At 47.9% G+C, this 14,551-nt stretch overlaps 2 protein-coding genes and 1 long non-coding RNA gene across 37 annotated transcripts in view; 1 reads left to right on the forward strand and 2 right to left on the reverse strand.

Annotated features, from left to right (window-relative positions):
- Positions 1 to 10,814, reverse strand: part of dnaja3b (DnaJ heat shock protein family (Hsp40) member A3b) — a 31,921-nt gene extending 21,107 nt beyond the window's left edge. For 2 of the 3 annotated variants that reach the window (XM_052527940.1, XM_052527939.1), the window contains exons 1-8: positions 10,567 to 10,813; positions 9,976 to 10,115; positions 9,672 to 9,755; positions 9,215 to 9,430; positions 7,538 to 7,690; positions 1,933 to 2,080; positions 1,720 to 1,784; positions 1,061 to 1,189 (exon numbers count right to left, since the gene is read on the reverse strand). In XM_052527940.1, the coding sequence (XP_052383900.1) occupies positions 1,061 to 1,189; positions 1,720 to 1,784; positions 1,933 to 2,080; positions 7,538 to 7,690; positions 9,215 to 9,430; positions 9,672 to 9,755; positions 9,976 to 10,115; positions 10,567 to 10,771 (1,140 nt within the window). In that variant the 5' untranslated portion in view covers positions 10,772 to 10,813. Of the gene's footprint in view, positions 1 to 1,060; positions 1,190 to 1,719; positions 1,785 to 1,932; positions 2,081 to 7,537; positions 7,691 to 9,214; positions 9,431 to 9,671; positions 9,756 to 9,975; positions 10,116 to 10,566 lie in introns of all 3 variants that reach the window. The other variant, XM_052527941.1, reaches the window with a different exon arrangement.
- On the forward strand, positions 2,423 to 7,438 carry LOC127932360 (uncharacterized). 32 transcript variants are annotated; one of them, XR_008144942.1, is made up of 8 exons: positions 2,423 to 2,476; positions 2,517 to 4,142; positions 4,683 to 5,032; positions 5,389 to 5,480; positions 5,697 to 5,926; positions 6,013 to 6,092; positions 6,139 to 6,270; positions 6,317 to 7,438. It is a non-coding gene; the product is annotated as an uncharacterized LOC127932360 (long non-coding RNA). The 32 variants fall into 32 exon arrangements; XR_008144940.1 differs by having other exon boundaries at positions 5,389 to 5,612; positions 5,743 to 5,788; positions 6,013 to 6,270; XR_008144941.1 differs by having other exon boundaries at positions 5,389 to 5,612; positions 5,743 to 5,788; positions 6,053 to 6,270.
- A 730-nt stretch (positions 10,815 to 11,544) lies between the features above and the next one.
- LOC118381520 (GTPase IMAP family member 4-like) lies at positions 11,545 to 14,126 on the reverse strand. 2 transcript variants are annotated; one of them, XM_035768453.2, is made up of 3 exons: positions 13,965 to 14,126; positions 13,080 to 13,264; positions 11,545 to 12,675 (listed from the first exon to the last, which is right to left on the reverse strand). In XM_035768453.2, the coding sequence occupies exons 1-3, from the start codon at positions 14,047 to 14,049 to the stop codon at positions 11,812 to 11,814; spliced, it is 1,134 nt and encodes a 377-aa protein (XP_035624346.2). In that variant the 5' UTR covers positions 14,050 to 14,126; the 3' UTR covers positions 11,545 to 11,811. The 2 variants fall into 2 exon arrangements, with proteins under 2 accessions (XP_035624346.2, XP_035624347.2); XM_035768454.2 differs by lacking the exon at positions 13,965 to 14,126 and adding an exon at positions 13,529 to 13,646.
- Positions 14,127 to 14,551: the final 425 nt, after the last annotated feature.

Below are 14,551 nucleotides of genomic sequence, written 5' to 3' on the forward strand. Positions count from 1 at the left end.
TCCCTCACACCTGTATACACTCACCTCGTACCGGGTCAGACCCCTCTTTTCCCTCCCTCACACCTGTATACACTCACCTCGTACCGGGTTAGACCCCTCTTTTGCCTCCAGACCAGCCTGAATTCTTCGGGGTATTCTACAATGTGTCAGAAACGTCCCACAAGGATGTTGGTCCATGCCGACGCGATGGCATTATGCAGTTACTGCAGATTAGACTGGTGGCACATTCATGCTGCAAACATCTCATTCCATCTCATCTCAAAGATGCTCTGTAGGGTTGAGGTCTGGGGACTGTCCAGGCCACTCAACTAAACTGAATTCGCTGTCATGTTCCAGGTGATGTTTTTCCACTCCTCATGTGTCCAGTGTTCACATGCCCACAGGAGCTGTCTTTCCTGTTTTTAGTTGATAGGAGTGGAACCTGGTGTGGTCGTCTGCTGCAATAGCCTATCAGTGACAAGGATCGACGATTTGTGCGTTCCAAGATGCCGTCCTGCGCCGTTATTTGTATGTTTGTGGCACGCCTGATAGTGTGCACAATTCTTGCTATTCTCCTTTCGACCTCTCTCATCAACGAGCTGTTTCAGCCGACTAGACTGCCGCTGACTGGATGTCTTTTGTTTGTCGCACCGCTGTACGTGAAAAGCCCAGGAGGGCGGACGTTTCTGAGACACTGGATCCGGTGCGCCTGGCACCGCCGATCATACCACACTCAAAGTCCCTTAGGTCACTCCTTTTTACCCACTCGTTTTTACCCAGTCTAACGTTTAATCCAACAGACAATGAATGTCTTGATGCCTGCTTTATACAACAAGCCACGGCCACGTGACTCACTGTTTGTAGGAGCGATTCAGTTTGGTGAACAGTGTGGTGTACCTACAAACTGGCCGTGAGTGTGTGTAGAGTCCCTGTGCCCGGGCAGAGCCCCCCCAGTATAGCCTGGCCTACAGAGATCTAACTCTTTCTCCCACCTGTATATCTATGGTGTTGTAGAGTCCCTGTGCTCTAGCAGAGTCCCCCAGTATAGCCTGGCCTACAGAGATCTAACTCTTTCTCCCACCTGTATATCTATGGTGTTGTAGAGTCCCTGTGCTCTAGCAGAGCCCCCCAGTATAGCCTGGGCTACAGAGATGTGGACATCAGAGTGGATGTTGATCCCATCACGTCTGAACACTGGACTCCTCTGGACCTGGAGAGAAGGAGATACCAGACCATCAGAACCATCACAAATATAACTGTCATAATAAGTGTCTCACAAATTAGAAAAATACAATTGTTTCCCCAATGTTTTTTTATAGTGGATAGGTCTCCAGAATATTAGTAAGGCTTCAGGTGGGTCAGGCAAAGCACATTTTTTAAAATTGTATCTTTATTTAACCAGGCAAGTCAGTTAAGAACATATTCTTATTTTCAATGACGGCCTGGGAACAGTGGGTTAACTGCCTGTTCAGGGGCAGAACGACAGATTTGTACCTTGTCAGCTCGGGGGGTTTGAACTCGCAACCTTCCGGTTACTAGTCCAACGCTCTAACCACTAGGCCCCAAAGCTGGATCATCAGAACCACAATCAATCAAACATGGACTGACATGAATAATACTTCACATATCTACACACCCAAACTCCCAAAGAGAAAGCAAAAGCATACTGTCGTATAACTGATGTCTGGGAGCTCATTGAAGGGGAGGGTAAACAACTAGCTAAATGCTGTCCACACTTACTCTAAATGTGATGTGGATTTCCTTCTTCCCCACTGGCATTCGTACAGTCTGTCCATTGTCTATTCCTACAAGACACCAGTGTAAAACAACATCAGTCCATGTCTGAAGTCAATCTGCATTTTCATCACATCATTGAACAATTGTCTGCTCGTATCATGGCCCAACCAGACACACACTGTCACTCAGTGTCTCTCTCTCACACCCCTCTCTCACCTGCGGGTACAGGCACGGTGACGGTCTGTCTCTGTTTGGTCTGCCCCGAGCCGCGACACATCACACAGGGCGTGGTCACGATGGAGCCCCGCCCACCACAGCGTCGACACGTTGAGCGCATCATGAAGGGACCGGTGTTTATAGACTCCTACAGGGGGCAGCACAGAGACCAACATTAAGATGATCAGACATTTTTAACATGGCTATTACTACACTATAATGATAATAAAGGTGCCTTAAGTTATGAGAGTGTGGATCAAAAGAGTTAAGCCCTGAAGTAAATGGAGTAGATAGTGAATTTAGAATGGCTACTGCCTCCCTGAGATGTCTGTTTTATAAAAGGGATATGGTCATGGTGGAGACAACCATGTAAAACATCAAGGCCTGTACTCAAAGTAGCAGTTCTGATCTAGGATCAGTTTCGCCTTTTAAATCATAATAAATCATTGTGTAACGCTTTGAGAATATACAGGCCCTGGTCCCTGACGGCGACAGTAGGTTGACACCACTCACCATGCCGGTGCCGTTACAGTAGTGACAGTAGGTTGACACCACTCACCATGCCGTTACAGTAGTGACAGTAGGTTGACACCACTCACCATGCCGTTACAGTAGTGACAGTAGGTTGACACCACTCACCATGCCGTTACAGTAGTGACAGTAGGTTGACACCACTCACCATGCCGGTGCCGTTACAGTAGTGACAGTAGGTTGACACCACTCACCATGCCGGTGCCGTTACAGTAGTGACAGTAGGTTGACACCACTCACCATGCCGGTGCCGTTACAGTAGTGACAGTAGGTTGACACCACTCACCATGCCGGTGCCGTTACAGTAGTGACAGTAGGTTGACACCACTCACCATGCCGGTGCCGTTACAGTAGTGACAGTAGGTTGACACCACTCACCATGCCGGTGCCGTTACAGTAGTGACAGTAGGTTGACACCACTCACCATGCCGGTGCCGTTACAGTAGTGACAGTAGGTTGACACCACTCACCATGCCGGTGCTGTTACAGTAGTGACAGTAGGTTGACACCACTCACCATGCCGGTGCCGTTACAGTAGTGACAGTAGGTTGACACCACTCACCATGCCGGTGCCGTTACAGTAGTGACAGTAGGTTGACACCACTCACCATGCCGTTACAGTAGTGACAGTAGGTTGACACCACTCACCATGCCGGTGCCGTTACAGTAGTGACAGTAGGTTGACACCACTCACCATGCCGGTGCCGTTACAGTAGTGACAGTAGGTTGACACCACTCACCATGCCGGTGCCGTTACAGTAGTGACAGTAGGTTGACACCACTCACCATGCCAGTGCCGTTACAGTAGTGACAGTAGGTTGACACCAGTCACCATGCCGTTACAGTAGTGACAGTAGGTTGACACCACTCACCATGCCGGTGCCGTTACAGTAGTGACAGTAGGTTGACACCACTCACCATGCCGGTGCCGTTACAGTAGTGACAGTAGGTTGACACCACTCACCATGCCGGTGCCGTTACAGTAGTGACAGTAGGTTGACACCACTCACCATGCCGGTGCCGTTACAGTAGTGACAGTAGGTTGACACCACTCACCATGCCGGTGCCGTTACAGTAGTGACAGTAGGTTGACACCACTCACCATGCCGGTGCCGTTACAGTAGTGACAGTAGGTTGACACCACTCACCATGCCGGTGCCGTTACAGTAGTGACAGTAGGTTGACACCACTCACCATGCCGGTGCCGTTACAGTAGTGACAGTAGGTTGACACCACTCACCATGCCGGTGCCGTTACAGTAGTGACAGTAGGTTGACACCACTCACCATGCCGGTGCCGTTACAGTAGTGACAGTAGGTTGACACCACTCACCATGCCGTTACAGTAGTGACAGTAGGTTGACACCACTCACCATGCCGGTGCCGTTACTGTAGTGACAGTAGGTTGACACCACTCACCATGCCGGTGCCGTTACAGTAGTGACAGTAGGTTGACACCACTCACCATGCCGGTGCCGTTACAGTAGTGACAGTAGGTTGACACCACTCACCATGCCGGTGCCGTTACAGTAGTGACAGTAGGTTGACACCACTCACCATGCCGGTGCCGTTACTGTAGTGACAGTAGGTTGACACCACTCACCATGCCGGTGCCGTTACTGTAGTGACAGTAGGTTGACACCACTCACCATGCCGGTGCCGTTACAGTAGTGACAGTAGGTTGACACCACTCACCATGCCGGTGCCGTTACAGTAGTGACAGTAGGTTGACACCACTCACCATGCCGGTGCCGTTACAGTAGTGACAGTAGGTTGACACCACTCACCATGCCGGTGCCGTTACAGTAGTGACAGTAGGTTGACACCACTCACCATGCCGGTGCCGTTACAGTAGTGACAGTAGGTTGACACCACTCACCATGCCGGTGCCGTTACAGTAGTGACAGTAGGTTGACACCAGTCACCATGCCGGTGCCGTTACAGTAGTGACAGTAGGTTGACACCACTCACCATGCCGGTGCCGTAGTGACAGTAGGTTGACACCAGTCACCATGCCGGTGCCGTTACAGTAGTGACAGTAGGTTGACACCAGTCACCATGCCGGTGCCGTTACAGTAGTGACAGTAGGTTGACACCACTCACCATGCCGGTGCCGTTACAGTAGTGACAGTAGGTTGACACCAGTCACCATGCCGGTGCCGTTACAGTAGTGACAGTAGGTTGACACCACTCACCATGCCGTTACAGTAGTGACAGTAGGTTGACACCACTCACCATGCCTTTACAGTAGTGACAGTAGGTTGACACCACTCACCATGCCGGTGCCGTTACAGTAGTGACAGTAGGTTGACACCACTCACCATGCCGGTGCCGTTACAGTAGTGACAGTAGGTTGACACCACTCACCATGCCGTTACAGTAGTGACAGTAGGTTGACACCACTCACCATGCCGTTACAGTAGTGACAGTAGGTTGACACCACTCACCATGCCGGTGCCGTTACAGTAGTGACAGTAGGTTGACACCACTCACCATGCCGGTGCCGTTACAGTAGTGACAGTAGGTTGACACCACTCACCATGCCGGTGCCTTTACAGTAGTGACAGTAGGTTGACACCACTCACCATGCCGGTGCCGTTACAGTAGTGACAGTAGGTTGACACCACTCACCATGCCGGTGCCGTTACAGTAGTGACAGTAGGTTGACACCACTCACCATGCCGGTGCCGTTACAGTAGTGACAGTAGGTTGACACCACTCACCATGCCGGTGCCGTTACAGTAGTGACAGTAGGTTGACACCACTCACCATGCCGGTGCCGTTACAGTAGTGACAGTAGGTTGACACCACTCACCATGCCAGTGCCGTTACAGTAGTGACAGTAGGTTGACACCACTCACCATGCCGGTGCCGTTACAGTAGTGACAGTGGGTTGACACCACTCACCGTGCCGTAGTGACAGTAGGTTGACACCACTCACCATGCCGGTGCCGTTACTGTAGTGACAGTAGGTTGACACCACTCACCATGCCGGTGCCGTTACAGTAGTGACAGTAGGTTGACACCACTCACCATGCCGGTGCCGTTACAGTAGTGACAGTAGGTTGACACCACTCACCATGCCAGTGCCGTTACAGTAGTGACAGTAGGTTGACACCAGTCACCATGCCGTTACAGTAGTGACAGTAGGTTGACACCACTCACCATGCCGGTGCCGTTACAGTAGTGACAGTAGGTTGACACCACTCACCATGCCGGTGCCTTTGACAGTAGGTTGACACCACTCACCATGCCGGTGCCGTTACAGTAGTGACAGTAGGTTGACACCACTCACCATGCCGGTGCCGTTACTGTAGTGACAGTAGGTTGACACCACTCACCATGCCGGTGCCGTTACAGTAGTGACAGTAGGTTGACACCACTCACCATGCCGGTGCCGTTACAGTAGTGACAGTAGGTTGACACCACTCACCATGCCGGTGCCGTTACAGTAGTGACAGTAGGTTGACACCACTCACCATGCCGTTACAGTAGTGACAGTGGGTTGACACCACTCACCATGCCGGTACCTTTACAGTAGTGACAGTAGGTTGACACCACTCACCATGCCGTTACAGTAGTGACAGTAGGTTGACACCACTCACCATGCCGTTACAGTAGTGACAGTAGGTTGACACCACTCACCATGCCGGTGCCGTTACAGTAGTGACAGTAGGTTGACACCACTCACCATGCCGGTGCCGTTACAGTAGTGACAGTAGGTTGACACCACTCACCATGCCGGTGCCGTTACAGTAGTGACAGTAGGTTGACACCACTCACCATGCCGTTACAGTAGTGACAGTAGGTTGACACCACTCACCATGCCGGTGCCGTTACAGTAGTGACAGTAGGTTGACACCACTCACCATGCCGGTGCCGTTACAGTAGTGACAGTAGGTTGACACCACTCACCATGCCGTTACAGTAGTGACAGTAGGTTGACACCACTCACCATGCCGGTGCCGTTACAGTAGTGACAGTAGGTTGACACCACTCACCATGCCGGTGCCGTTACAGTAGTGACAGTAGGTTGACACCACTCACCATGCCTTTACAGTAGTGACAGTAGGTTGACACCACTCACCATGCCGGTGCCGTTACAGTAGTGACAGTAGGTTGACACCACTCACCATGCCGGTGCCGTTACAGTAGTGACAGTAGGTTGACACCACTCACCATGCCGGTGCCGTTACAGTAGTGACAGTAGGTTGACACCACTCACCATGCCGGTGCCGTTACAGTAGTGACAGTAGGTTGACACCACTCACCATGCCTTTACAGTAGTGACAGTAGGTTGACACCACTCACCATGCCGGTGCCGTTACAGTAGTGACAGTAGGTTGACACCACTCACCATGCCGTTACAGTAGTGACAGTAGGTTGACACCACTCACCATGCCGGTGCCGTTACAGTAGTGACAGTAGGTTGACACCACTCACCATGCCGGTGCCGTTACAGTAGTGACAGTAGGTTGACACCACTCACCATGCCTTTACAGTAGTGACAGTAGGTTGACACCACTCACCATGCCGGTGCCGTTACAGTAGTGACAGTAGGTTGACACCACTCACCATGCCGGTGCCGTTACAGTAGTGACAGTAGGTTGACACCACTCACCATGCCGGTGCCGTTACAGTAGTGACAGTAGGTTGACACCACTCACCATGCCGGTGCCGTTACAGTAGTGACAGTAGGTTGACACCACTCACCATGCCGGTGCCGTTACAGTAGTGACAGTAGGTTGACACCACTCACCATGCCGGTGCCGTTACAGTAGTGACAGTAGGTTGACACCACTCACCATGCCGGTGCCGTTACAGTAGTGACAGTAGGTTGACACCACTCACCATGCCGGTGCCGTTACAGTAGTGACAGTAGGTTGACACCACTCACCATGCCGGTGCCGTTACAGTAGTGACAGTAGGTTGACACCACTCACCATGCCGTTACAGTAGTGACAGTAGGTTGACACCACTCACCATGCCGGTGCCGTTACAGTAGTGACAGTGGGTTGACACCACTCACCATGCCGATGCCGTTACAGTAGTGACAGTAGGTTGACACCACTCACCATGCCGGTGCCGTTACAGTAGTGACAGTGCTGGACCTTGGTTCCTGGCTCGCTACCTTTACCGTCACATCTCTGACAGGCACCGTCCAGGTTCACTGTCATCTCCTTGTTCACTCCCTTAGCTGCCTGGGTGAACGTCAGCTCCATCACAAACTGAGAGAGAGGGGGAGGGAACAGAGAGACAGGAAAGGGGAGAGAGGGGGAGGGAACAGAGAGACAGGAAAGGGGAGAGAGAGGGAGGGAACAGAGAGACAGGAAAGGGGAGAGAGAGGGAGGGAACAGAGAGACAGGAAAGGGGAGAGAGAGGGAGGGAACAGAGAGACAGGAAAGGGGAGAGAGAGGGAGGGAACAGAGAGACAGGAAAGGGGAGAGAGAGGGAGGGAACAGAGATGGAGGAAAGTGGGAGGGAAACAGAGAGACAGGAAAGGGTGATAGAGAGGGAGAACAGAGTTACAGACAAAAAAGGGGCTGAATAGGAATAACAGAGAGACAAAAAGGGCTGAGAGAGGGAATAACAGAGAGACAAACAAGGGGAGAATTTGAATAACTGAGAGAAACATATGGCTGAATAGAATAACAGAGAGACATGGGAAACAGAGAGCACGCTCTAAACATATGGCTGAAAGAGACTGGACGCTCTAAACATATGGCTGAATATTAAAACTGGCTCTAAACATATGGCTGAAATGAATAACTAGCACGCTCTAAACATATGGCTGAATATGAATAACTGAGCACGCTCTAAACATATGGCTGAATATGAATAACTACAGATCTAAACATATGGCTGAATATGAATAACTGAGCACGCTCTAAACATATGGCTGAATATGAATAACTGAGCACGCTCTAAACATATGGCTGAATATGAATAACTGAGCACGCTCTAAACATATGGCTGAATATGAATAACTGAGCACGCTCTAAACATATGGCTGAATATGAATAACTGAGCACGCTCTAAACATATGGCTGAATATGAATAACTGAGCACGCTCTAAACATATGGCTGAATATGAATAACTGAGCACGCTCTAAACATATGGCTGAATATGAATAACTGAACACGCTCTAAACATATGGCTGAATATGAATAACTGAGCACGCTCTAAACATATGGCTGAATATGAATAACTGAACACGCTCTAAACATATGGCTGAATATGAATAACTGAACACGCTCTAAACATATGGCTGAATATGAATAACTGAACACGCTCTAAACATATGGCTGAATATGAATAACTGAACACGCTCTAAACATATGGCTGAATATGAATAACTGAGCACGCTCTAAACATATGGCTGAATATGAATAACTGAACACGCTCTAAACATATGGCTGAATATGAATAACTGAACTCGCTCTAAACATATGGCTGAATATGAATAACTGAGCACGCTCTAAACATATGGCTGAATATGAATAACTGAACACGCTCTAAACATATGGCTGAATATGAATAACTGAACACGCTCTAAACATATGGCTGAATATGAATAACTGAGCACGCTCTAAACATATGGCTGAATATGAATAACTGAACACGCTCTAAACATTCACATGAAATCATGTAACGTTGCTGTTAATTAGAACTTGTACATTCTACCAATTCTAATTCTATACCGAATCATGAAACATGTTATAACCGGGTTATTAATCTGTTATAACCACACCTCTGGCCTCTGTTCAAACATGCTGTTGAAGTCTCCGAAACCCTGCGCTCCTGTGAACTCCCCGAAGATCTTCCTGAACATTTCCTCTGGGTCGACGCTGGCCCCCCCGGCCCTCCAGTACTGCTGTCCCCCCGCCCCCCCTCCCGCCTGGCTGGGGTCGAAGCCTGCCGCCCCGTATGTGTCATACTGCTTCCTCTTGACCTCGTCACTCAGCACCTTGGGGGAACAGCATCAGGAACAATATCCCAGTCATTGCTAAGGGGTTGTGTGTCACTGTCAATCTACAGATAATATAGAAGAGACTAGAAGTTGCTCAAATAAGTACAGATCTAGGGTCAGCTACTCATCAGATTCTATGCCTGGCTTGGTAGAGCATTTTGCTATATTGGAAATGTAATTATTGGCCAGTCGAAAACATGCAGGACCAATTGATGCCAGGGACCAATTGAATGCCTACCTCGTAGGCTTCTGCCAGCTTGGCAAACTTCTCCTTGGCCTGAGGGTCATCCTGGTTGGTGTCTGGGTGGTACTTCTTAGCCATCTGGAATAGGATAGACCAATGGTATTATATAGCCTACGCAGCTGATTTCACTGGACAAGGCCATGTACTATTTCAATGTTTACAAATTAAGTTTGAATCAATGTTCATGAACATTCTAGAACTCCAGAATGACAACAGTCTAGGCCTAGATTTCTGCAACAACAACCCACACAGCAACAGAGCTACAGGTGCAGGCTCTCCTAATAGACAACCCTCTCACCTGATAGTAGGCTTTCTTGATCTCTTTCTGAGTGGCTGTGCGAGGCACCCCCAGAACATCATACAAGTCCTGTTTGTTAGCTGAGGAGCAGCTGGTGTGGAAGGAGTGACTACTGCTGACAACATGGGGGGACCTCAGTCCTGTGGAGAAGGAGACATGAGCTGCGTCAAAGAGCCATAACTTCTGTCATTTGTATTGAAGCAGAGCATTCTGAGTAATGGTGTTTGGCATGTCTGTGTTAGACATAGCTAACTAGCTCGACAAAATAATGACAATAACGCATTTCGAAGTGTACTGTACTAGCTAGCTAGCTATACGGACTAGCTAGTTAGTAGTTAACTACCAGTGCAGACACTGTAGATTGTGTCATGTACATATTGTGCTTGAGGACAGTTAACGTTACATCATGCACGTCCAGCTACTGCACAATGTTGTTGCAGCTGTACCGACCAAGTGTCGAATGTCTGATCGCGACATGAAAACACAAAAACGACATTTACAGAATGATTGACAAAACAAATATCTTTCTATAGCAACAAACTACTACCTAGGTTCACTGACACCAACTCCAGACAGTCCTTCCTCTCTCACCTGTGAGTCTCAATGTCACTGCATTTTCAGGTCTCAAACAGCCAAAGTCGCCCCCTATCCTGCACCGTTGTATCCCCAAGATCGCCGTGGCACAGGTTTCTCCATGTCTAGCCGAGGCAAGCAGCGACCAAGCCCGACGATGGCCAGAAGACAGTCCTACAGAGTTGAGTAAACGTGCATTGCAGATAGCCACTAAGGACGCCATCTTTGCATCGCTTCAGAGGCCGGCGGTGCACTGCGCATGTGCGGGATATAGGATATATATTGGACACCGCATCTCAGCGCAAGAGGCGTCACTGCAGTACCTGGTTTGATCAAGGCTGCATCACTTCCGGTCGTGTAGGCCGTCATTGTAAATAATAATTTGTTCTTAATAACTAACTTGCCTAGTTAAATAATGGTAAAATAAAACATATAAAGGTACAGGTCAGAGGGGCAAGGCAAGCACTGAGATACAAAGTTTTATTTCTATGATTATTTGCATCTTTCTAAGTGATTATGGATGTGCAGTATTGTTTTGCTATTATTTGGATGAATCTTTATTGAATTCATGTTCAGCATGGTAAGCATATGATTAATGAATGAATGATGCGTGGTAAAGTTATTTGTTTATTCTCTAGTCCTATGGTGACAAATATTTAACAGTTAATCATGCAACAACCTGACACACAATATCATCAACATTCATTGATTTGTTTAAAATGCATCATAGAATGTCATCCATAAAAAATATTGTATTAAATTAATGTAGCCAATAGCTAGAAACTACAGATAATTTCCAGCACCCTTTTAATCACATGTTCCTTTCCTCCAAGCTCCTCTCCTCTTTTTCCTGATATTCCCGATATTCCCCAACTTCTGCATCATTCCTTTAAACTGTTGACCCATGTCAAACCCTCCCTCCGTGCTTCCCTCTGGAATCTCTCTCTCCCTCATCCCCCTTTCCTGCCCCCTTCACAAACTCCTTCCCTCCCTTCTCTTACCTGTCCCCTTCACAAACTCCTTCCCTCCCTTCTCTTTCCTGCCCCCTTCACAAACTCCTTCCCTCCCTTCTCTTACCTGCCCCCTTCACAAACTCCTTCCCTCCCTTCTCTTACCTGTCCCCTTCACAAACTCCTTCCCTCCCTTCTCTTACCTGCCCCCTTCACAAACTCCTTCCCTCCCTTCTCTTACCTGTCCCCTTCACAAACTCCTTCCCTCCCTTCTCTTACCTGCCCCCTTCACAAACTCCTTCCCTCCCTTCTCTTACCTGTCCCCTCTCTTCTCTGTCTTTTTCATGTTGTTTTTCAGTCTTTCTAGCTGTTCCCTGAAGTTCTGAAGCTCCCACTCTTCTTCTCCCTTCTCCCGACACATCTGTCTATGCTTGTGTTTCTGATTGGTAACCATTTCATCCACCATCCTCCCCAACTCCTCCCTAAACCTCTGCACGTCCTCTCTGCTCTTATGGTCCTCATCGACTGCTCTCACTCTTTTTAGGGCAAGCTTGTCAACTAACCTGTCCAACTCATATATAAAGCTCAGCGCCTCGTCCTCCATGCCACTGTCTCTTTCTTTCTCCATCTGCTTCAACAAGAGCTCATCTTGAAGCCTCGCTAGCTTCTCTCTGAAGATCCTGTGTTCCAAATTCTCCACATTCACTTGCATTCTCTCCCTTTCATTGATCCTTTCCTTAAGTCTGATAAAGCCATCCAATAGGCCCTTAAGCTGCTCCCTAAACTCCACCAATAGCGGTTGAGCTTCTTGGTACATCTCCACGGTGTAGCAGGGGTCTGTGCCCTGATCCAAAATGGAGTCGACCTTCCCCAGTAACCCTGTGACTTCCAGCTCTTCACCAATGCTCTTTGGGCAGACGTGAAAACGTCCCCCGCACTCCTCAATCAGCCTCTTGGCCTCTCTCTCCTTCAGTAGATCCTCAAGACTATCCTTCTGCTCCAGCTCGTAGGTAAAGAGGACCTGAGTGAAGCCATGGGCCCTCTCTCCGAACATCCTTCGGATGCATTGAGCCCCTCTTCTCTCCTGCTCTGTGAGACGACCCAACGGCGCCACCAGGAGGAAAGAGTGGATCCCCTTGGAACACTCAGACAGGGACAGACACTCCATAGCCCAGTCCTGTAGATAAGTTGTCACAATTTATTTGAAGTGCCTTTCACAGTGGGTAAATCTCAATTATATTTCCTTTATTCCTCACGTCCTCCCTCCTTGTCTACTTCTCAAAGCAGATTGGAGCAGAAGATCTGGTGTACCTCCAATGTATTTTCAGAACGTGGCAAGGGGATGTGACAGGTGGAATCAAGGATGTACAATTGAGATTCACCCAGTCTCAACAAACTCTACAGAGAAAAACATAAATAAGAACAAGAAACAACAACAGAGAAATCCAAAACAGACAAACAGCAGACACAAAAACATGGGTCCTTGCTATCTGGGATCCTTGGGACGTGTGTCAAGGCAGACACAAGCACAGCATGACAAGGCAGACACAAGCACAGCAGACTATGCCACACCACACTCACCTGTAGCGCCCCCTGGCTCTGGGTGGTGGTTACTGCACCAGGCATGTTTACCACAGAGAGGGGGCGTCCTGAGATGGTGCCTGTAGTAACCCAGAGTCTGGTGGTCCCCAGGGGCTTCTCTTCGCCTCCTTCCAGGGCAGCCCATGATATAGCTCCAGGGTTGCCGATGACAACCAATGTGCGTTCTGGACACAAAAGAGGGAAGGATTTAGTGCTATTAAGGATGGAATATTATTTTTCTGCCAGGGGTAATCTGAACACTGTTTAGACTTGACTTTTACACATTAAGAAAATAAAGCAAACATTATAATGGTTGTCAGCTTGTGTACGATACATTGTCAACATAAGTCTGAGCCAAGGCAAGAACATGCCGTTTTGACTAGGCTAGTAATCGTGTGTATCTTATATCTTTATATTTAGAGCAAAATAATATACAGAACTAAACTCACCAGATGGGTTTTTCATATTGAATCAACCAAACCACATTCACTTCAAATGCCCCTTCAACTACCTTTTACCAGCAGTTCTCAAGTACTGACAGGTTTTTGACGTTTCGCCTAGGTATCTGTACTTTGTACAATGGCAGTAATATGAAACATGAATAGCAGTGATATAAAACATGAATGTTTTGTATAAATCTGGCCAATCAATGACTTGGGGCAATAAACAGCCAAAGGCATAAATGAGTAAACCTGTAGGTAAAATATGTTCAGATGTGATTAAAGCAAACAGGTTGACTATGGCTGTTTGGTGAGAAAGATATGCAATTTGATACTTTCAATGAAACCAAAGGTCTTGGACATGAAGCTTAATGCTGTTTTGATATTGTGCTTTAAGAGGACGCTGGTTATGGTAACAAGCGGATCAGTTAAAAAATGGTCTTACTGTAGTATCTAAACCAAAGAGTCCTTTCTGGGCATGGTGGCTCTAATCCAGGCTGGAGGGAGGAGCTATAGGAGGACAGGCTCATGTAATGTCTGGAATGGAATAAATAGAACTGTATAGAACAGATCAAGCATATGGAAACCCCATGTTTGACCAAGTTCCCTTTTCCACATTCCGGCCATTACAATGAGAGTGTCCTCCTATAGCTCCTCCCACCAGCTATCCAGTGTAAATTATTGAAGGAAAAATACTTTAAAGTACTACTTAAGTTTTTTTGGGGGGAGTATCTTTACTCTTTTTTAAGAAAATACCTAAAAAAAAGTAAGAGATAAGAATAACACATGATTAAAGAGCAGCAGTAAATAACAATAGCTGGGCTGTATACAGGGGGTACCTGTACAGAGTCAATGTGCGGGGGCACTGGTGTCGAGATAATTGAGGTAATATGTACATGTAGGTAGAGTTATTAAAGTGACTATGATAGATAATAACAGAGTGCAGCAGCAGCCTGTTGTATTCGGCACATGGGACAAATACAATTTGATTTGAGAACTTTTTTCACCACTGCTCTAAATGTACTGAATGCT

The sequence above is a fragment of the Oncorhynchus keta genome, chromosome 10 (assembly GCF_023373465.1).
Source record: "Oncorhynchus keta strain PuntledgeMale-10-30-2019 chromosome 10, Oket_V2, whole genome shotgun sequence".
Classification (NCBI taxonomy): domain Eukaryota; kingdom Metazoa; phylum Chordata; class Actinopteri; order Salmoniformes; family Salmonidae; genus Oncorhynchus; species Oncorhynchus keta.

Coding starts and splice junctions, on each gene's coding strand:
- LOC118381520 (XM_035768453.2), bottom strand. CDS start 14,049: ATGAGCCTGTCCTCCTATAGCTCCTCCCTCCAGCCTGGATTAGAGCCA. Junction 13,265..13,964: donor TCTTTGGTTTAGATACTACA/GTAAGACCATTT, acceptor TTTTGTGTCCAG/AACGCACATTGGTTGTCATC. Junction 12,676..13,079: donor AGAGCCAGGGGGCGCTACAG/GTGAGTGTGGTG, acceptor ACTTATCTACAG/GACTGGGCTATGGAGTGTCT.